The 15,970-nt window shown below is 55.6% G+C and overlaps 1 protein-coding gene across 5 annotated transcripts; it reads left to right on the top strand.

The window, feature by feature from the left end:
• Positions 1-923: 923 nt before the first annotated feature.
• Positions 924-14,762, top strand: GIGYF1 (GRB10 interacting GYF protein 1). 5 transcript variants are annotated; one of them, XM_084881512.1, is made up of 29 exons: positions 924-1,058; positions 4,764-4,891; positions 6,434-6,662; positions 7,308-7,441; positions 7,532-7,589; positions 7,686-7,793; positions 7,874-8,003; positions 8,112-8,207; positions 8,342-8,453; positions 8,584-8,692; positions 9,062-9,102; positions 9,330-9,500; positions 9,651-9,904; positions 10,036-10,144; positions 10,670-10,807; positions 11,001-11,101; positions 11,291-11,462; positions 11,582-11,748; positions 11,837-11,937; positions 12,019-12,135; positions 12,257-12,357; positions 12,478-12,560; positions 12,661-12,801; positions 12,890-13,117; positions 13,351-13,535; positions 13,630-13,790; positions 13,881-14,044; positions 14,125-14,254; positions 14,352-14,762. In XM_084881512.1, exons 6-29 carry the CDS (start codon positions 7,756-7,758, stop codon positions 14,402-14,404), a joined length of 3,102 nt encoding a protein of 1,033 aa, XP_084737638.1. In that variant the 5' UTR covers positions 924-1,058; positions 4,764-4,891; positions 6,434-6,662; positions 7,308-7,441; positions 7,532-7,589; positions 7,686-7,755; the 3' UTR covers positions 14,405-14,762. The 5 variants fall into 5 exon arrangements, with proteins under 5 accessions (XP_084737638.1, XP_084737637.1, XP_084737636.1 ...); XM_084881511.1 differs by having other exon boundaries at positions 7,308-7,454; XM_084881510.1 differs by having other exon boundaries at positions 7,308-7,454; positions 14,122-14,254.
• Positions 14,763-15,970: the final 1,208 nt, after the last annotated feature.

Raw genomic sequence — 15,970 nt, 5'->3', positions numbered from 1 at the left:
CTTCCAAGGAAAATCGTGAAAACACACAAAACTTTTTCACCCTAAAAGGTTCAGGGATTCAGAAGACTAGTCATTCCTGAAAACCTCTCTGAACAAAGGAGGCGTCGATCTACATTTTACATTTGCATAGTAGTTATCATCCTTTCAAAAGCCTTTCACATTCACTTATTTTAATTATTTCAACACTCCAGGAAGGGAGTGGCGTGGGGGCCCAGGATGGGGCAGCATTAACTCCTAGAGAGTCAATTCTTAGTCAATGGCAGAGCCGGTCAAAACTTCACGTCTCACCAGCCGGTACGGCCTCGGGCTGTTTTAAAAATCAATAGGTTCCTTCACTTATGGCATGAATCCTACCTAGGGCGCTGATAAACGCACCTCTCCTTTAACCCAGGCTGGCTTCCTGGAGGAAGCCCATCGACTGCTCCGAAGCCGGCGATGCCCCCGGCGGCGGCCTCCACGACAGCAGAGCGTCACGTGTCAGGGGTGGCTGGGGAGTACCCCGGGGGCGCCCCCACCCACCGCACCCTCGGCCGCCGCGAGCCCGGCGTCACGTGACCAGGCGGGCTCCCGGGTCACGTGCCGGGGGTCCTGGGGGCGGCGGGCGCACAGGCGGCCCCCGCAGGGCGCGCGGGGGGCCGACGAGGCCGTGTGGGTCGGAGCCGGCCGGGCCGCGGCGAGAGGCGGCGGCGGCGGCGGAGGGGGCGGCCCTGCGGCCCCGCGTCCGCGTCACGTGGTGCGAGGCGGGCAGCCATCTTGCTACAAACACAAACAGAGAGGAGCGGCCACCGCGGGAGCGCCAGCGCCCCTTCCCCCGCCGCCTCCGCCGCCCCCAGCCAGCCGCGCGCCGCCCGCCCGCCGCCGCCGCCGCCCACGCCCCGCCGCCGCCGGAGCCCGGCCTCCCGCCCGCCGCCGCGGTAAGCGCTCGGGGCGCCGCGGCCCCGGCCCGGGCAGGCCCGCCCCCGACGCCGAGCGGCCGCGCCGAGCCTGCAGGAGCCGGAGCCGGAGCGCGGGCTGCCGGCGCCGACCCTCTGGGCCGCCCTCGAGGCCGCCGCCACCCGGTGCGTCCGCCTCCTCGCCCTCCTGTCCGCCCCTTGCCCGGCGCGGCCTCCGGCGCCCCCGTCCCTCCCGGGGGGCGGCTGCCCGCGCCCCGGGCACCTGGCGCCCCTCCCTGAAGGGCACGCTGTCCTCCGGGCCGGCCCGCCTCCTTCCCACCCCCGCGCTCCTAACGGTCGTCCTCCGGCCCCTCCAAAACCCGGCCGGGGGTCCCCGGGGTCCCCCCGCCGGCGCCCTCCGCCAGACCCGCTCGAGCGCCGCCGGCCCGAGCGCCCCTCGCCCCCCGGAGGCTCCTCCGCGCGCCGCGGGGCTCGTGTTGGAATGAGCTGGGCCTGCGGGTCTGAAAGTCCTGGCGCGGCGCTTTGGCCAACGGGGCAGCCTGTCCTCCTCCGGGGCTGCACCTGGATGCCCTTCCCGCCGCGACGTTAGTGCTTGGTCATCGGGGTCCCCCCGCTCCCGGGGGCCGGAGTCTCCTCTGATGCCAGCCTGGGCGCTTCCCGGCCCGTCGCCCCCCGATGCAGCCACTCCCCGGCCACAGCCCCTGTCACGCTGCCTTGTTCATTTTCATTTTTTCAAGTTAACTTTAAGGAGATCCTCCTATCTTTTGCCTCTTACTCCGTCATTGCTGGAATCCCCAGTAAGCTTCCAGGGCTGGTCCATCAGGTTGTCCCTGGGAGAGATGCCCCATCAGTACTTGCTGGCCGGTTCTTTGCTCCGGCCGCCCCAGGCTTACTCCCCTCCTGCTTCTTATTGCTTTCCCAGTGACCGCCAGCCTCTCCGCTCACCGTGCCAGTTGAAACTTCTCTCCCCAGCAAGTGCCCCCAACTTGCCTCTGCCATTGAAGCAGCATGGGTACCAGCAGGCGGGGGTCCCCTTTGCGGCTCACAGCGTGTGGGAGTTTGCTCTCTGGTTCTTCCATCTGCACTGTTGTTCCCTGTGCGGTCCCAGGGCATCTACCTCTTACTCCACCTCCAGTTTTATTTCCTGCCTTGTAGGTCTAGCGTGTCGTTGGGCATGGTTGGGGCAGATCTGGACTTTGTGTCGCTGCCATGGCCTGGGATCCAGGTACCATATGGTGGCTACAGTCAAGCGAGTTGTGCCCAGTGGATGTGTTAGTATTGTGTGTGATTTGATGGGTTAAAGGACCCCAGTTTGCCCTCCGTTTTACGTCTGTGGTTGGAGTTTGGAATAAAAAAAATAAAAAATAGATGCACTTTAGAGCAGAGGTGAGAAGAGGCTAGGAATTATGTGAAGGATTTAAAAAAATTCTAACAAGAAATGTACAATGGCTTAAAACTCACAAAGTATGCTTGAGAGTGTGGGCTGGTTCTCCAGTCTGGATAGAGTGTCTAGGGACTTCTGGGTCCCCTGCTGGGGCAGCTGCAGCCTGTCTTCCTTGTTTTCCCTGGCTGGAGCCCAGGCCTGGGCAAGTGGGCAGAAGGGATCAAATGAGTTAAAAGTGTGAAAAGTGCTTTAAAAACTGTGAACTGGTAGACACGCTGCACATTTGTCAGGATAGTTCAGAGAGTGTGGAGCTGGAATAGCTGACCAGCCAGAGGATTTGGCTTACACTGTGTGTTTGGTTGTATGCGTGTTTATAATTTTTTTTAAATTTTATTTTATTGACTTTTCACAAAGAGGAAGAGAGTTAGAAACATCGATGAGAGAGAATCAAAGATCAGCTGCCTCCTGCACACCCCCCCTGGGGATGCGCCTGCAACCAAGGCACATGCCCTTGGCCAGAATCAAACCCGGGACCCCTCAGTCCACAGGCCGATGCTCCATCCACTGTGCCAAACCGGCTTTGGCTGTTTATAATTTTTTTTTTAATATATATATTTTATTGATTTTTTACAGAGAGGAAGAGAGAGGGATAGAGAGAAATATTCATGAGAGAATCATCGACCAGCTGCCACTTGCACACTCCCCTCCAGAGATGTGCCCGCAACCAAGGTACATGCCCTTGATTGGAATCGAACCTGGGACCCTTCAGTCCGCAGGCCAATGCTCTATCCACTGAGCCAAACCGGTTTCGGCTGTTTATAAATTTTTATTGATTAAAAAAAAAAATCAGAATATTCATTTTTTCCCAATTTATATTTTCTTTTTCCCCTCCATTTTTTTAATTAAGGTTTTATATGTTTACATATCTTACCATTGCCTCCCCTTCTCCTCCCATACATGCCCTCACCCCCCCAGTGTTTGTATCCATTGATTATGCTTATATGCATGCATATAAGTCCTTCGGTTGATATTATTGGTTTTTTTTTAAAGGGAGGGAGGGAGAGGGGGAGAGAGAGAGAGAAACATTGATCGGTTGCCTCTTCCATGTGCCTGGAGGGGGGCCCAAACTCATTACCTGAATATGTATGTACCCTGTCCAGGAATTGGAACCTGCCACGTTTTGGTGCACGGATGATGCTCCAACCAACTGAGCCATAGCAGCCAGGGCTTGCACCGTGTTTTAAGCCTCAGAGAGTTCTCATTTACGTGCAGGGAGAATCTTTCCATCCTGACAAAGGGCGGAGTCACCTCCAACAGGCTTGAGGCTGGGCAGTTTCTCAAATGTTGGGGAATTTGGGATTCTACTTCTGTTAATAGTGGTACCTTTCTGTGCCAAGGCACATTGCTTTGGATTGGGACTGATTTTAGGGGCGATGGAATGAGGAAGTGATGTTCTGAACTTAGTGTGCACTGGGACTGCCTATTCTCTGGATCTTACCTTCTCCTGTGAGCTCTGAACCCCGAGAACAGGCTCCCCTCCTGTTCCTTCAAGCCTCTGTGAGCTCCCAGGATCAGTGTGTCCTGTCTCCTTGACTCCAGCAGGGGGCAGCCTTTTAATAGTAATAACTCAGATGCCAGGGGAGTGAGGGTCTACTGAGGCCTGAGAAAGAGGAGCTGGTAGAGGAGGCAGGCGGATGGTGAGGGGTGGGGGCTAAGTTGGAAGGAGCCTGTGAGGAGATCCTTAGTAGCCAGAAAAGGCCTTGTCCCCACTACTCTGCCTGCTGACTCCCACCCTTCCGTGGAAAGGAATCCAAATGTTTGGCTTTGAGAGTTTGTAATAGAGAAACTTAGGGCAATTTTTTTCAAATTTCTTTATTGATTAAGGTGTTACATATGTGTCCTTATTCCCCTATTATCTCTCCAACACCCCCCCCCCCCCCCGATATATATTTTAAACCTACTCTTTTCCCAAAGATTTCTCTTATGGGATAGTATAATTAGGGAATTATTTTCTTGCTCTTCATCAATAAATTTGGTTTCTCTGGTCTTTCATTCTTCTCTATAAACAAAGAATAGGCACTACTTCTGCCTGTGGCACAGAGGAGGGTTTCTCAACCATGGCAATGATGACGTTTTGGGCCAGCTAATTCTCTGTTGTGGAAGGAAAGCTGTCCTGTGCATTATAGGATGTTTAGCAGCATCCCTGGTCTCTACCCATTAGATGCCAGTTGCACCTTCCAGTGATGCCAGTCAAATATGTCTCCAGATTTTGCCACATGTCTCCCGCCTCTTCTCCCAAGTTGAGAAGTGCTGGCTTCAAGGAAGCATGTGGAAAGATACATGCGTATTTAGAAGGGTGGAAATTAAGGGCCAGTCAGCTATCAGCTCTGGGACCAGATCCTCCTCCTGGAGTCTTGGCCTTTTTCTCCAACTGCTCCTATGCTCCCCATCCTGACCCCCGACTGCTTCTCATTTTGCCTCTGCAGATATCTTGCTTCTCACACTGGGAGCTGTTTTTCTTCATTTTGCTCATTGCAACCAGGACAGAGGCAAAGGCAGCTGTGGAAAGCACCAAGGCGTGCCGCCTCTGCCCCCCTCCTGGCGGGGTGGAAGGGTGAGTTGGCCCTTCTCTGTTCCCCTCTCCCCATAGCAGCCTGCTGTGCCACAGGACTCCTTTTTCCTCTAGAGCAGTGTTTCCCAAACTTTTGACATATGTGTGCCCCTTCTATAATTTTCGTAACGCTGAGTACCCCTCGTACTCATGAGAACGTAGAATTAGGTGCAGCTAAGCACGGTGCAGTGCATATCCCCACCAAACTCCGGTGCAACGCGTACCCCCACCAAACTCTTCCCATACCCCTGGGGGTACGTGTACCACACTTTGGGGAACACTGACATAGAAGATGGGCTACTCTAGAGTGAACTGGAGGAGGCTCAGAACAGCCTCTCTTAAGATTTGAAGGAATTTGAGGTGTTTTTCTTTAAATGGGGAAGACTTAAGTTTGTGATAGCTATCCCCAAATGTCTTTATTGTTTTCCTTAAACCTTTTTTTCTAATGATGGTAAAATACAGCATATGCCATTTTAATCTTTTTTTTTTTTTTTAATTTATTGATTTTTTACAGAGAGGAAGGGGGAGAAATAGTGAGCCAGAAATATCGATCAGCTGCCTCCTGCACACCCCCTACCGGGGATGCGCCCGCAAGCAAGGCACATGCCCTTGACAGGAATCGAACCCGGGACCCTTCAGTCCGCAGGCCGACGCTCTATCCACTGAGCCAAACCGGTCTAGGCTTAATAATTTTTTTTAAAAAATACACTTTTATTGATTTTACACAGAGAGGAATTGAGAGGGATAGAGAGTTAGAAACGTCGATGAGAGAGAAACATCGACCAGCTGACTCTTGCACACTCCCCATTGGGGATATGCCCGCAACGAAGGTACATGCCCTTGACCGGAATCAAACCCGGGACCTTTCAGTCCGCAGGCTATCCACTGAGCCAAACCGGTTTTGGCAATCATTTTTAAATGTAAAGTTCAGCAACATTAAATAACATGCACATTGTTCTGCTATCACCACCCTCCATCTCCAGAACTTTTTCATTTGCCCATTTCAGCTAAAACTCTGTACCCATTAAACAACTCCCCTTGCCCCAGATCCCCGCCCCCGCCATTCTCCTCTCTCCTCTCTTTGAATTTGAGTCCTCTAGGATCTCATATAAGAGGAATCATACAATGTCTGCTCTTTTGTGACTGGCTTGTTTCACTTAGCACAGTCTTTAAGATTCATCCATTGTCCAAATTACATAACGGTTGTAGCATTGAAAGTGGTAACCTTACTCTGCTGTCTGGGAGGCTTCCTTGCATCCCATGAAAGGAAGAGCTTTTCAACAGACTTGTCTTCCGAGGGCCGTGTGTGCCGCATCGGGTTCCATCACCAGGAATATCCAGCAGAGCAGTTGTAGGAGAGACGCCAGGTTGGGAGAGGTCAGCCCCATTCTCGAGGGTCTTAAAAGCTCCATTTCATCCTGAGAAGCTGGATTCTGGGAGTGGGTACTGTGTCTGTTCTAGAGTTTTATGTTCTGGTGTACAGCTGTAGGTCAGAGCGCCTCTGCCCTTGGCCCCTCTGGTAAAACTCTTCTTCTTCCTCCCCAGAGTTGTGGAGTCTTGGAGTTCATGAGCATTGTGGGGGCACTCCAGTCCAGCCTTCTTCCCAACCAGTGAGAGAGTCCTTGCTCAGCCACGTGAGACCCTGCTTGCCCGGAACCTCCAGGAATGAGCTGCCTTCTGAGAGCATCTTTTATTGGTCCTTAGAGGCACAGGTCACTGCCAAAGCCGCCACTTCTGTCAGCCTCAGTAACTCTGAGCTTATTTGGACTTTATGGTGAGGGGCCTTCTTCCCAATGTGTATCATCATAACTTGGTTCCTTTCTTGGCTCATTTTACTTACGTTTGGATTCTTCCTGATTGGGAAGAAGAAAGGGTTTGGGTGCTGGTTTCTATTTGGTAAGCCAGCCCCTGGGTGCACTGGCGGGCTTGCCTTCATGAAGCCTTCGACGTGTGTCCCACCTTTGTCTTGAAACTGGGTCTCTGGATCCTAGTTGCCAAGCAGCAGCTTTGAAATTTTTCATAAGGAAAGTAATTTTTCTCCCAGGTTAATTTCGAATCCTTCTCTCTATTATGGACCTTTTCCCTCTCTGGAATATTTGTGGTTTCAGTGGGATTTTTCTTTTTTGTTTGGTTGTTTTTATTTTTGTCCTGAATGTCCATGCAAAGCTTATCCACCCCCTTACTGAATGCTATGCCGTGCAGCCAGAGTGCTGAGACCCAGAGAGGTGCCTGGAGTGTCTCTGCCCACCTCCAGCTCCTCAGTCAGGCTTTGCTGGGTGAATTAACGGTTTGTGGGACCAAAGATGGGGGACAGAGATGAGAAGGAGCAGAGGCTATAGTCACCATTATGTAGGCCACAGGCAGGGAGACCCGCCTGACCCATTAACTTAACCCACCTTCTTCCCCTCGTCTCATTAAGGATTTCTCCCAGATGTGAAGGTCCCTCCCTGGGCACCACTGGTCAAACCAACATCTAGTAGCTTGGGGCCCCTGGTTCACTCAGCATAGGCTCTTGCCTGAAGAGGCTGGTCCATACTCTACCCGCTGCCCAGAGTAAGGCTGTCAGGTGGGTCTGGGGCGAGGGAGGGCCCCCTTGCAGAAACAGAAGGGTCCTAGCTGCCCTGTTTCCTGTCTTACCCCTAGGTCTTCCCCTGCCGTGACTCTGGTTAGCTCATGGTGTGAGGGCACGTGGCTGGTTTAGGTGAGTCCTCGTAGAGTCCATGACATTCCCACCAAGCATCCTCTCGGGGTTACCTGGGTGTGCTGCCTCTAAGCCCGGTGCCCTCTGCCTCCACAGGTGTTTGGAGAGTGAACTCCAGGTCCCCCCACCCCTGCTCATCTCTGATCTCTAGGACACACCCAGCTCCATGATGGCAGCAGAGACCCTCAACTTTGGGCCTGAGTGGTGAGTCAGATGTGCTTTGGTAGCATGGGAGAGCCAGAAAGAATAGAGCTGCTCAAATTCCGGTCTTTCTTCTTCCCTAGGCTGAGGGCTCTTTCTAGCGGTGGCACCGTGGCCTCCCCACCCCCGTCTCCTGCCATGCCCAAGTACAAGCTGGCTGACTATCGATATGGGCGAGAGGAGATGCTGGCTCTCTACGTCAAGGAGAACAAGGTGGGAGGGTGGGTGTAGGGAAGGGGATGTGATCCAATTGCCTGTCCTTAGTCAGTGGAGAGCTCCCAGGAGCATGTGGTATCTCGGCCCTCCTGCCTTGATTGACAGGTCCCAGATGAGCTGCAGGACAAGGAGTTTGCTGCGGTGCTACAGGAGGAGCCGCTGCAGCCCCTGGCACTGGAGCCTCTGACGGAAGAGGAGCAGGTGGGGCTAGGGCACTGGAGCCCCATCTTGGAGGGGCTGGGTTGGGAAGACAGGGGGTGGAGGGTACAGTTCTGGACGGGGTGGGGGCAGTCAGGTACCTGGGTCCTCACTCCCACCCCTGGCTCCCTCCTCAGAGAAACTTCTCCCTGTCAGTGAACAGTGTGGCTGTGCTGAGGCTGATGGGGAAAGGGGCTGGCCCCGCCCCAAGCGGCGCCTCCCGTGGCAGGGGCAGCACTCGGAGCCGAGGTAGGGGGCTGATAACGTGCTGGGGTAGCGGGGGGGGGGGGGGGGGGGGGGGGGCGGGGCGGGGCTGTGGTTTGAAGATGTGCAGAGATGTTCTGGCAGGTTTCCTATGTGCATCTCATTCCTGTTCCAGGTCGTGGCCGTGGTGACAGTTGCTTTTACCAAAGAAGCATTGAAGAAGGCGACGGGGCCTTCAGTCGAAACCCCCGGGAGATCCAGCGTAGCCAGAGTTGGGATGACAGGTGCAGGCTGGGAAGGAGATGGCATAGAGGCAGAGCAGAGCAAAGCCCTAGGGTTAAGGTCTTGGATACCATGAAGAAAGGCTTAGGTCTTTGTCATTGGAGGGCAGCAGGAGAATAATCAAATATGCCCTGGTCAGCAACTGCTCTCTGCCCTCTGACCCCTGCCCTTTCCTTCTGATTTTCTTAGTCCCCATTTGTTCTGTACCTTCTGTTCTGTGTGCTCCCTTGGGCTCCCTCCCAGGTCTGACTTTTTCCTAGTCCCCTATCCCCTCCCTCCCTCCTCAGAGCAGAATGGACAGGTGTGCAGAGATCTCAAAAGTCAGGGCTGGGAAGCTGTCCTCCTTTGACCAACACGTTTCCCTCCTGCAGAGGCGAGAGGCGCTTTGAGAAGTCGGCCAGGAGGGATGGAGGTATGGATAGTGGTGAGGGAGGTTCCAGGCCCTGAGGTCCCTGAGGTCCCTGAGAGGTGGGGGGAGATGGAAATGGGGGCCCCAGTGAGGGGGCCTTTCCTGGGGAAGGTGCGGGGTGGGGCAAGAGAACCTGGAGCTGGGCTCCTCTTGGTCAGTGAGGATTATAGGAAGAGTCTTCCAGGGACTGTGGCTCCACTCTGCTGACTGTGTCTTCCCCTGCCCCCAAGCACGATCCGGGTTTGAGGAGGGAGGGGCTGGTCCGAGGAAGGAACATGCCCGCTCAGATAGCGAGAACTGGCGTTCTCTCCGCGAGGAGCAAGAGGAAGAGGAGGAGGGCAGCTGGAGACTTGGGGCAGGACCCCGGCGAGATGGTGACCGCTGGCGTTCTTCTAGCCCTGGTGAGACTGGGGCTGGGGAGCAGCAAGAACATGCCGTGCAGGGGGTTTTCATGGCCAGGTGGGGGGAACTAAACATGTTCTCTAGTGAGGTGGGTGGGGAGAAGCCTCTGGCTCGACTGGACACTGATTCTCCTGACTTTTCCTACACAGATGGTGGCCCCCGCTCGGCTGGCTGGCGGGAACATGGGGACCGCCGTCGCAAGTTTGATTTTGATTTGCGAGGGGATCGAGGAGGGTGTGGTGAAGAGGAGGGCCGGGGTGGGGGGAGCAGCTCTCATCTCCGGAGGTGCCGAGGGCCTGATGGCTTTGATGATGACAAGGATGGGCTCCCAGAGTGGTGCCTGGATGATGAGGATGAAGAAATGGGCACCTTCGATGCCTCTGGAGCCTTCTTGCCTCTCAAGGTATCCATGAGGCGGCCAGGGGACGATTTTCATTAGAGATGGGTGGGAACCTCCCCTGATGGGGTCCTCTTTCTCCCACCTGTGTATCCTCTGCCCCCTAACCCCCCATTGTATTCTCTAATCCCATGCAGAAGGGCCCCAAGGAGTCCATTCCTGAGGAGCAGGAGCTTGACTTCCAGGGTCTGGAGGAAGAGGAGGAAGAGCCTTCCGAAGGGCTGGATGAGGAGGCCCCTGAGGCAGGTAAGCCTGCAGAATGGAACAAGGAGAAGGCCTGAGGGCCTGAACTGGCCTAGGTTGGCAGAGGGCTCCCTCACCGGGCTGGGTACTGACTGTCCACTCACCTTTCGGAGAAGGCTGCTTAGAAACTCCAAGAAAGCAGGCACTGACAGGTGTGGGAAGGAACCCAGAAACAGCAGGGCTGTATTTTAAAGGCAGCGTGTCATATGAAAATCAGGCGTGATCAAAATGACCTTTGCAAATCCCTTGAATAATCTGTAGAACATAGTAGTAAATTTATGGTATTGTGCATACAGCTCTGGACAGTGCCATGGACACATGCCAGTGCCCAGTATTATAGGAGCAAAAGAGGAAGTGTGCAAAGTGGAGTTTGCGGTATTGAGTTACTGATGTTAGTTGAGGTGACCAGGTTACGTTGGTGGACTCTGTACCTAGAAGCCCAAGATCTGGCCATAAATGGAGGGCTTGTGCTATTTTTAAAGACTTCTGGCTCTTTGGTTTTGAAGTCTGGTAATTACCCTTTTTCAGGTGGGAAGGAACTGACCCCGCTGCCACCTTCAGAGGAGAAGTCCAGCTCTCCATCCCCATTGGCTACCTTGGGCCCACTCTGGGGAGCTAATGGGGAAGGAGGTGAAGCTCTGGAGAAAGACCTGCCAGTTACTGAAGGTAGCCAGCGGTTGGGGCTGCTCTTTCTCTGGAACAAGGGCTGGTGGTGAAAACGTGCCTCTTCCTTATGGGAAGGTGGTGCAGGGGCTGTTTGTGTGAGAGCTAGAGCAGAGCCTGCTTTTCTAGAAGAGGGTGGATAGGGGACTGTCTTACACTTTCTCTGGATCCTCATTCCACCTTCCTTTGCTCCCAGGAGATGATTTGAGGGGCATGCAGCTGAGTCCCGGAGTGGGCTCACCCCCCGGGCCGCCTGGAGATCTGGAAGATGATGAAGGCTTGAAGCACCTGCAGCAGGTCGGAAGGGGGCAGGGGGCCTAAGAAGGCTCTAAGGATCCTCCCCTACAGGGGGACAGAAAGCTGTCGTCTGTCTGCTCTTCCCCATCTGTCCCACTGTCTAGCTCACCCTCGCTTGCCCTTAGCCCCAGCCCTGTCCTGCCATTGTGATTGGGCAGTTGAGCCTTCCCTCTCTCCCTGTGCTCCCAGGAGGCGGAGAAGCTTGTGGCATCCCTACAAGACAGCTCCCTGGAGGAGGAGCAGTTCACGGCTGCCATGCACACCCAGGGCCTACGACACTCTGCAGCTGCCACTGCCCTCCCTCTCAGCCACGGTGCGGCCCGAAAATGGTTCTACAAGGACCCACAGGGAGAGATCCAAGGTGCCCGTGGGGAGCGGGGGCATGCAGGAGGGGCTGCTAGGGGTAGTGGCACACCGTCATTGTCTTTCAGGGTTCCTTTGGCATACCTTTCTGACAAAGCCCCCTTTCTGCCTGCCCAGGCCCCTTTACAACACAGGAGATGGCAGAGTGGTTCCAGGCGGGCTATTTCTCCATGGCCCTGCTTGTGAAGCGTGGTTGTGATGAGGGCTTCCAGCCACTTGGTGAGGTGATCAAGATGTGGGGTCGTGTCCCCTTTGCTCCCGGGCCCTCACCACCTCCACTGCTGGTGAGCACTTTGGGTGAGGCAGGGAGGGGAGTCAAGATGTCAACCGGTTGTGTGGAGCATAACAAGGAATGCTCTCATCCTCACTCAGGGAAACATGGACCAGGAGCGGCTGAAGAAGCAGCAGGAGCTGGCAGCAGCGGCACTGTACCAGCAACTGCAGCACCAGCAGTTTCTTCAGCTGGTCAACAGGTACAGGCCCAGGAGGACCGGTCAGCAGGGATGGACACTGTTACGTGGGCGGCCCCCTCATGCCTGTCTTCCTTTCTGCAGCCGCCCCCTCCAGCAGTGTGGGCTCCGGGAAAAGGTGGCGCTGGGGGACTTGACGCCACCGCAGCAGCAGCAGCTTACCGCCTTCCTGCAGCAGCTCCAAGCTCTCAAACCCCTCAGGTCTGTGGGCTGCTCTGCCTGTCACATCTCAGTCTTTGCTTGGCAGCATGTGTGAGCCCTCGGGATATGTAAAGTGGGGAGATGGGTGTAGATTACTGAGAATCAGTCCTTTGCTCCTCAGAAGTGGGGACCAGAACCTGCTCCCGACGATGAACCGGTCTTTGTCGGTGCCAGATTCAGGCTCCCTCTGGGATATACATACCTCAGCCTCATCACAATCAGGTGTGTGTCCAGCCAGTAGGCTCAGGGGGAGTAGGGAGCTCAGGGGCTTCCCCTACCCCTCAGGTTGCTTCAGTCCAGGGGGCCTGAGCGCCCTCCTGCAGCTGCCTTTGCCTCTTGCAGGCGGTGAGGCCAGTCTATGGGACATACCAATTAACTCTTCGACTCAGGGTCCAATTCTAGAACAACTCCAGCTGCAACATAAAGTGAGTAGGCATCCTGGGGCTGGAATCCTTGATGTCAAGGACTGAACTGAGGCAGAGAAGTCAGCCCCCACATCTGACGGCTGATTTCGTTGACTGTCAGTTCCAAGAGCGCAGAGAAGTGGAGCTCAGGGTGAAGCGGGAAGAGGAGGAGCGCAAGCGCCGGGAAGAGAAGCGACGCCAGCAGCAACAGGAGGAGCAGAAGCGGCGACAGGAGGAAGAGGAGTTGTTTCGGCGCAAGCAGGTGGGTTCCCAGCTGGGCCCTCCCTTCTTGGGCCTGAGCCAGGGGCCAGATTGCCGGCCCTCACTGCCTCACTGCCTCACTGGTTCAGGTGCGGCAACAGGAGCTACTCCTGAAGCTGCTACAGCAGCAGCAGGCAGCGGCCACCGTCCCAGTGCCCCCTGCACCCAGCTCCCCACCCCCTCTGTGGGCTGGGCTGGCCAAGCAAGGACTCTCCATGAAGGCGCTGCTTGAGCTGCAGTTGGAGAGCGAGCGACAGCTGCATAAGCAGCCTCTGCCTCGGGAGTCATCGCGGGCCCAGGCCCCCAACCACCGAGTGGTGAGCGCGCTGGGCCCTTCCCGGTTGACTTGCAAGTTTTGGGCCTGCAGGAACCCCTTCCAGTCAGTTTTCAGGGTGACTTGGGTGTGGGGTGGGGAGCGCTGGTCCGTGTATGACTGAAGGATCGCTCTTCTGTGTGATCCTTACTTTGCCCCCTATGTGATCCTTACAAGCCTCCCACGTAGCTTTCCTTCCCCGTTTGGGCCCCCCTGACTTTCTGCCATCTGTATCAGCTCGGGGGCCTGGGCGCTACTCCCGTGAACCAGTGGGTATCTGAGTCCGGGTCGCTGTGGGGCGGTCCCGACAAGAGTGGGGGCAGCAGCGTCGGCCTGGGGCTTTGGGAGGACACCGTCAAGAGCAGCGGGAGCCTGGCCCGCAGCCTGGGCCTGAAGAACAGCCGGAGCAGCCCCTCTCTCAGGTGGGTGCCAGGGCGCAGGGTCTGGGCTAGGGCTGGGAGGATGGAGAGCGTCTGAACTGATATCTTGTTTCTAATCTGTCTTTGTCCAACCTAGTGACTCGTATAGCCACCTGTCTGGTCGGCCTGTGCGCAAAAAGACCGAGGAGGAAGAGAAGCTGCTGAAGCTGTTACAGGGCATTCCCAGGCCCCAGGATGGCTTCACCCAGTGGTGTGAGCAGATGCTGCACACACTGAGCACCACGGGCAGCCTGGATGGTACAGGGGCAGACTCTGGGAGGCTGGGCTGGGCTGGGCTGGGCCAGACCTGCATCAGGTGGGCCCTGACAGCCACCGTCCTGCCTATAGTGCCCATGGCTGTAGCGATCCTCAAAGAGGTGGAATCCCCCTATGATGTCCACGATTATATTCGTTCCTGCCTGGGGGACACGCTGGAAGCCAAAGAATTTGCCAAACAATTCCTGGAACGGAGGGCTAAACAGAAAGCCAGCCAACAACGGCAACAGCAGCAGGTGAGATTTGGCATCCCCTGCAGGTGGGGATGAGGTTGCCCAGCACCTCCTGACTCCCTCTCCCCTCTGCTGCCCAGCAGGAGGCGTGGTTGAGCAGCGGCTCTCTGCAGGCCGCCTTTCAGACCAACCACAGCACCAAACTTGGCCCTGGGGAGGGCAGCAAGGCCAAGAGGAGGGCACTAATGCTACACTCGGACCCTAGCATCTTGGGTATGTTTTGGGGGTGCGGTCAGTAAAGAGGCTCCTTCTTCAGCTTGGAGGAGGCACCTGTGGGTGAAAGCTCAAACCCAGCTTCTTCCGGCTTCAGGGTACTCCCTGCACGGACCTTCTGGTGAGATCGAGAGCGTGGAGGACTACTGACCAGCCGTCCCACCAGCCCCCCGGGCTATAGGCCAGGGGCAGCCGCAGCAGCTTGGACTCTTGGGTCCCCAGCTTGCAGGCTCCCAATAGGGAGCATAGGAGAAAGCAGGGGCAGGGTCCCCAGCACTTGTTACAAACCACACGATGCACCTTAACTCACCCACCACGAGGCACTTTAATAGATTGGGGGGAAGGTTTTTTTTTCCTTTAAAAAGAAAATTTAAACATTGAAGACGTTAGGAGAGACGAAATTGTTAAAAACTAGACTCTAAGCACCTCTTCCCCCTTCTGGGGATTGTGGGGGTGACAATGGAAGGTCCACAGAGTTTTTTGTTTTGTTGGGTTGTGTTGTTGTTTTTTTAAGAAAAAAAAAAAAAAAACGAGAAAAAAAAGTTAGGAGGCTGAAAGAAAAAACACACTGTTATTTTTGGGCAGTGGGGATATGGCCCCATCAGTCTGTCCTGCCTGGCCCCCAAGGCTGCACTTACCCTCCCTGCCCTGCCAGATGGGCCATTGAGGTAACTGGAAGCTGGGGTGCCAGCAGTTTGCACAGCGAGGTCCCCTCAGCCCCACCGGCCGGACTGCTGTGAAAGGCCCTTCTTGCTAGGACTGTGGCAGAGGTGTCCGGGTCGGGGCTGAAGGAGTCCCTGGGCTTTGCTGCTTTGGGGGAAAGTTGCACAAATGGGCCAGGCCACCTCCCGTCCCCAGGGGGCCGAGGGGGTCGATGGCAGTGGGCCAGCCAGTGCCAACCTCATCTGGCTGTCAGGACAGCAGAACTTCCACTCTGGCCCTGGTGAGGGTTCCCCCCACCGCTGCCATTAGGGGAACTGGGTGTGAAGCGGAAAGCCCAGCTCCCTGCCTTGCCACATGAATGTATTCCTTGGGCCATAAGCCCCTGCTGCATCCCTTCGAGTGAGGTGGGGCAGACTAGTTCCTCCTGGGGCTGGAGAGAGGCACCACTTAATGACTATTTCTCCTGTGAAGGGGGTGAGAGGAGGGGCCCAGGAGGCCAAGGGAGTGGGCAGCTTGGGGTTCAGGTTGCAGTGTGGGGGCTGTGAGAAGGAGCTTTCCACCTGCAGCCCGCTGGCTATGGGACGTGGACCACCCAGCTCTGCCCTGGCCCCTCCATTGACCAAACTGGAGAGAGTGGCCTCTCCCTCCCTGCTCCCCTGAGACATTTTTAATGTTGGGTAAGGTTGGGGGTGGGGGGTCAAGAATAGACGTGTTGTTTTGCCTAAGTCAGGGGGAGGTGGTCCTGCTCATGGACCTATTCCCAGTCACCTGCCTGGGTTTGTCTTCATTTGTGTGTGTGTTTTAAGTTTGTTGTATCTTTTGGGTTTCTCACCTAATTTCTCCTATTGACCTCACTGCTCAGAGTGCAGTATTAGGGCAGGATTCTGCCACTGCCTCCCCTCCATGAATGTATTTCTCCTTCCTGCCCTGGGGAAATGGGGAGTGGCCCCAGTTCTTTCCCCACATCCATCCCCAGAGAGACCCCGTGTTTTTGTTTGTTTTGGGGTGGTTGTTTTTGTTTGTTCCTTTGTTTTTGCACCAAAGTGGCAACTG

Source organism: Pipistrellus hanaki (assembly GCF_964339955.1).
Source record: "Pipistrellus hanaki genome assembly, chromosome: 4".
Lineage (NCBI taxonomy): Eukaryota > Metazoa > Chordata > Mammalia > Chiroptera > Vespertilionidae > Pipistrellus > Pipistrellus hanaki.
The sequence above is the reverse complement of the archived record's forward strand: the minus strand, read 5'-3'. Positions and strand labels throughout refer to the sequence as shown.

Excerpts from the sequence above, each read along its gene's own strand:
- GIGYF1 (XM_084881510.1), top strand. The coding sequence starts at position 7,756 with ATGATGGCAGCAGAGACCCTCAACTTTGGGCCTGAGTG. Across the intron at positions 8,693-9,061 it reads AGCCAGAGTTGGGATGACAG|AGGCGAGAGGCGCTTTGAGA; the intron begins GTGCAGGCTGGG and ends TCCCTCCTGCAG. Across the intron at positions 12,358-12,477 it reads CTCAGCCTCATCACAATCAG|GCGGTGAGGCCAGTCTATGG; the intron begins GTGTGTGTCCAG and ends TGCCTCTTGCAG.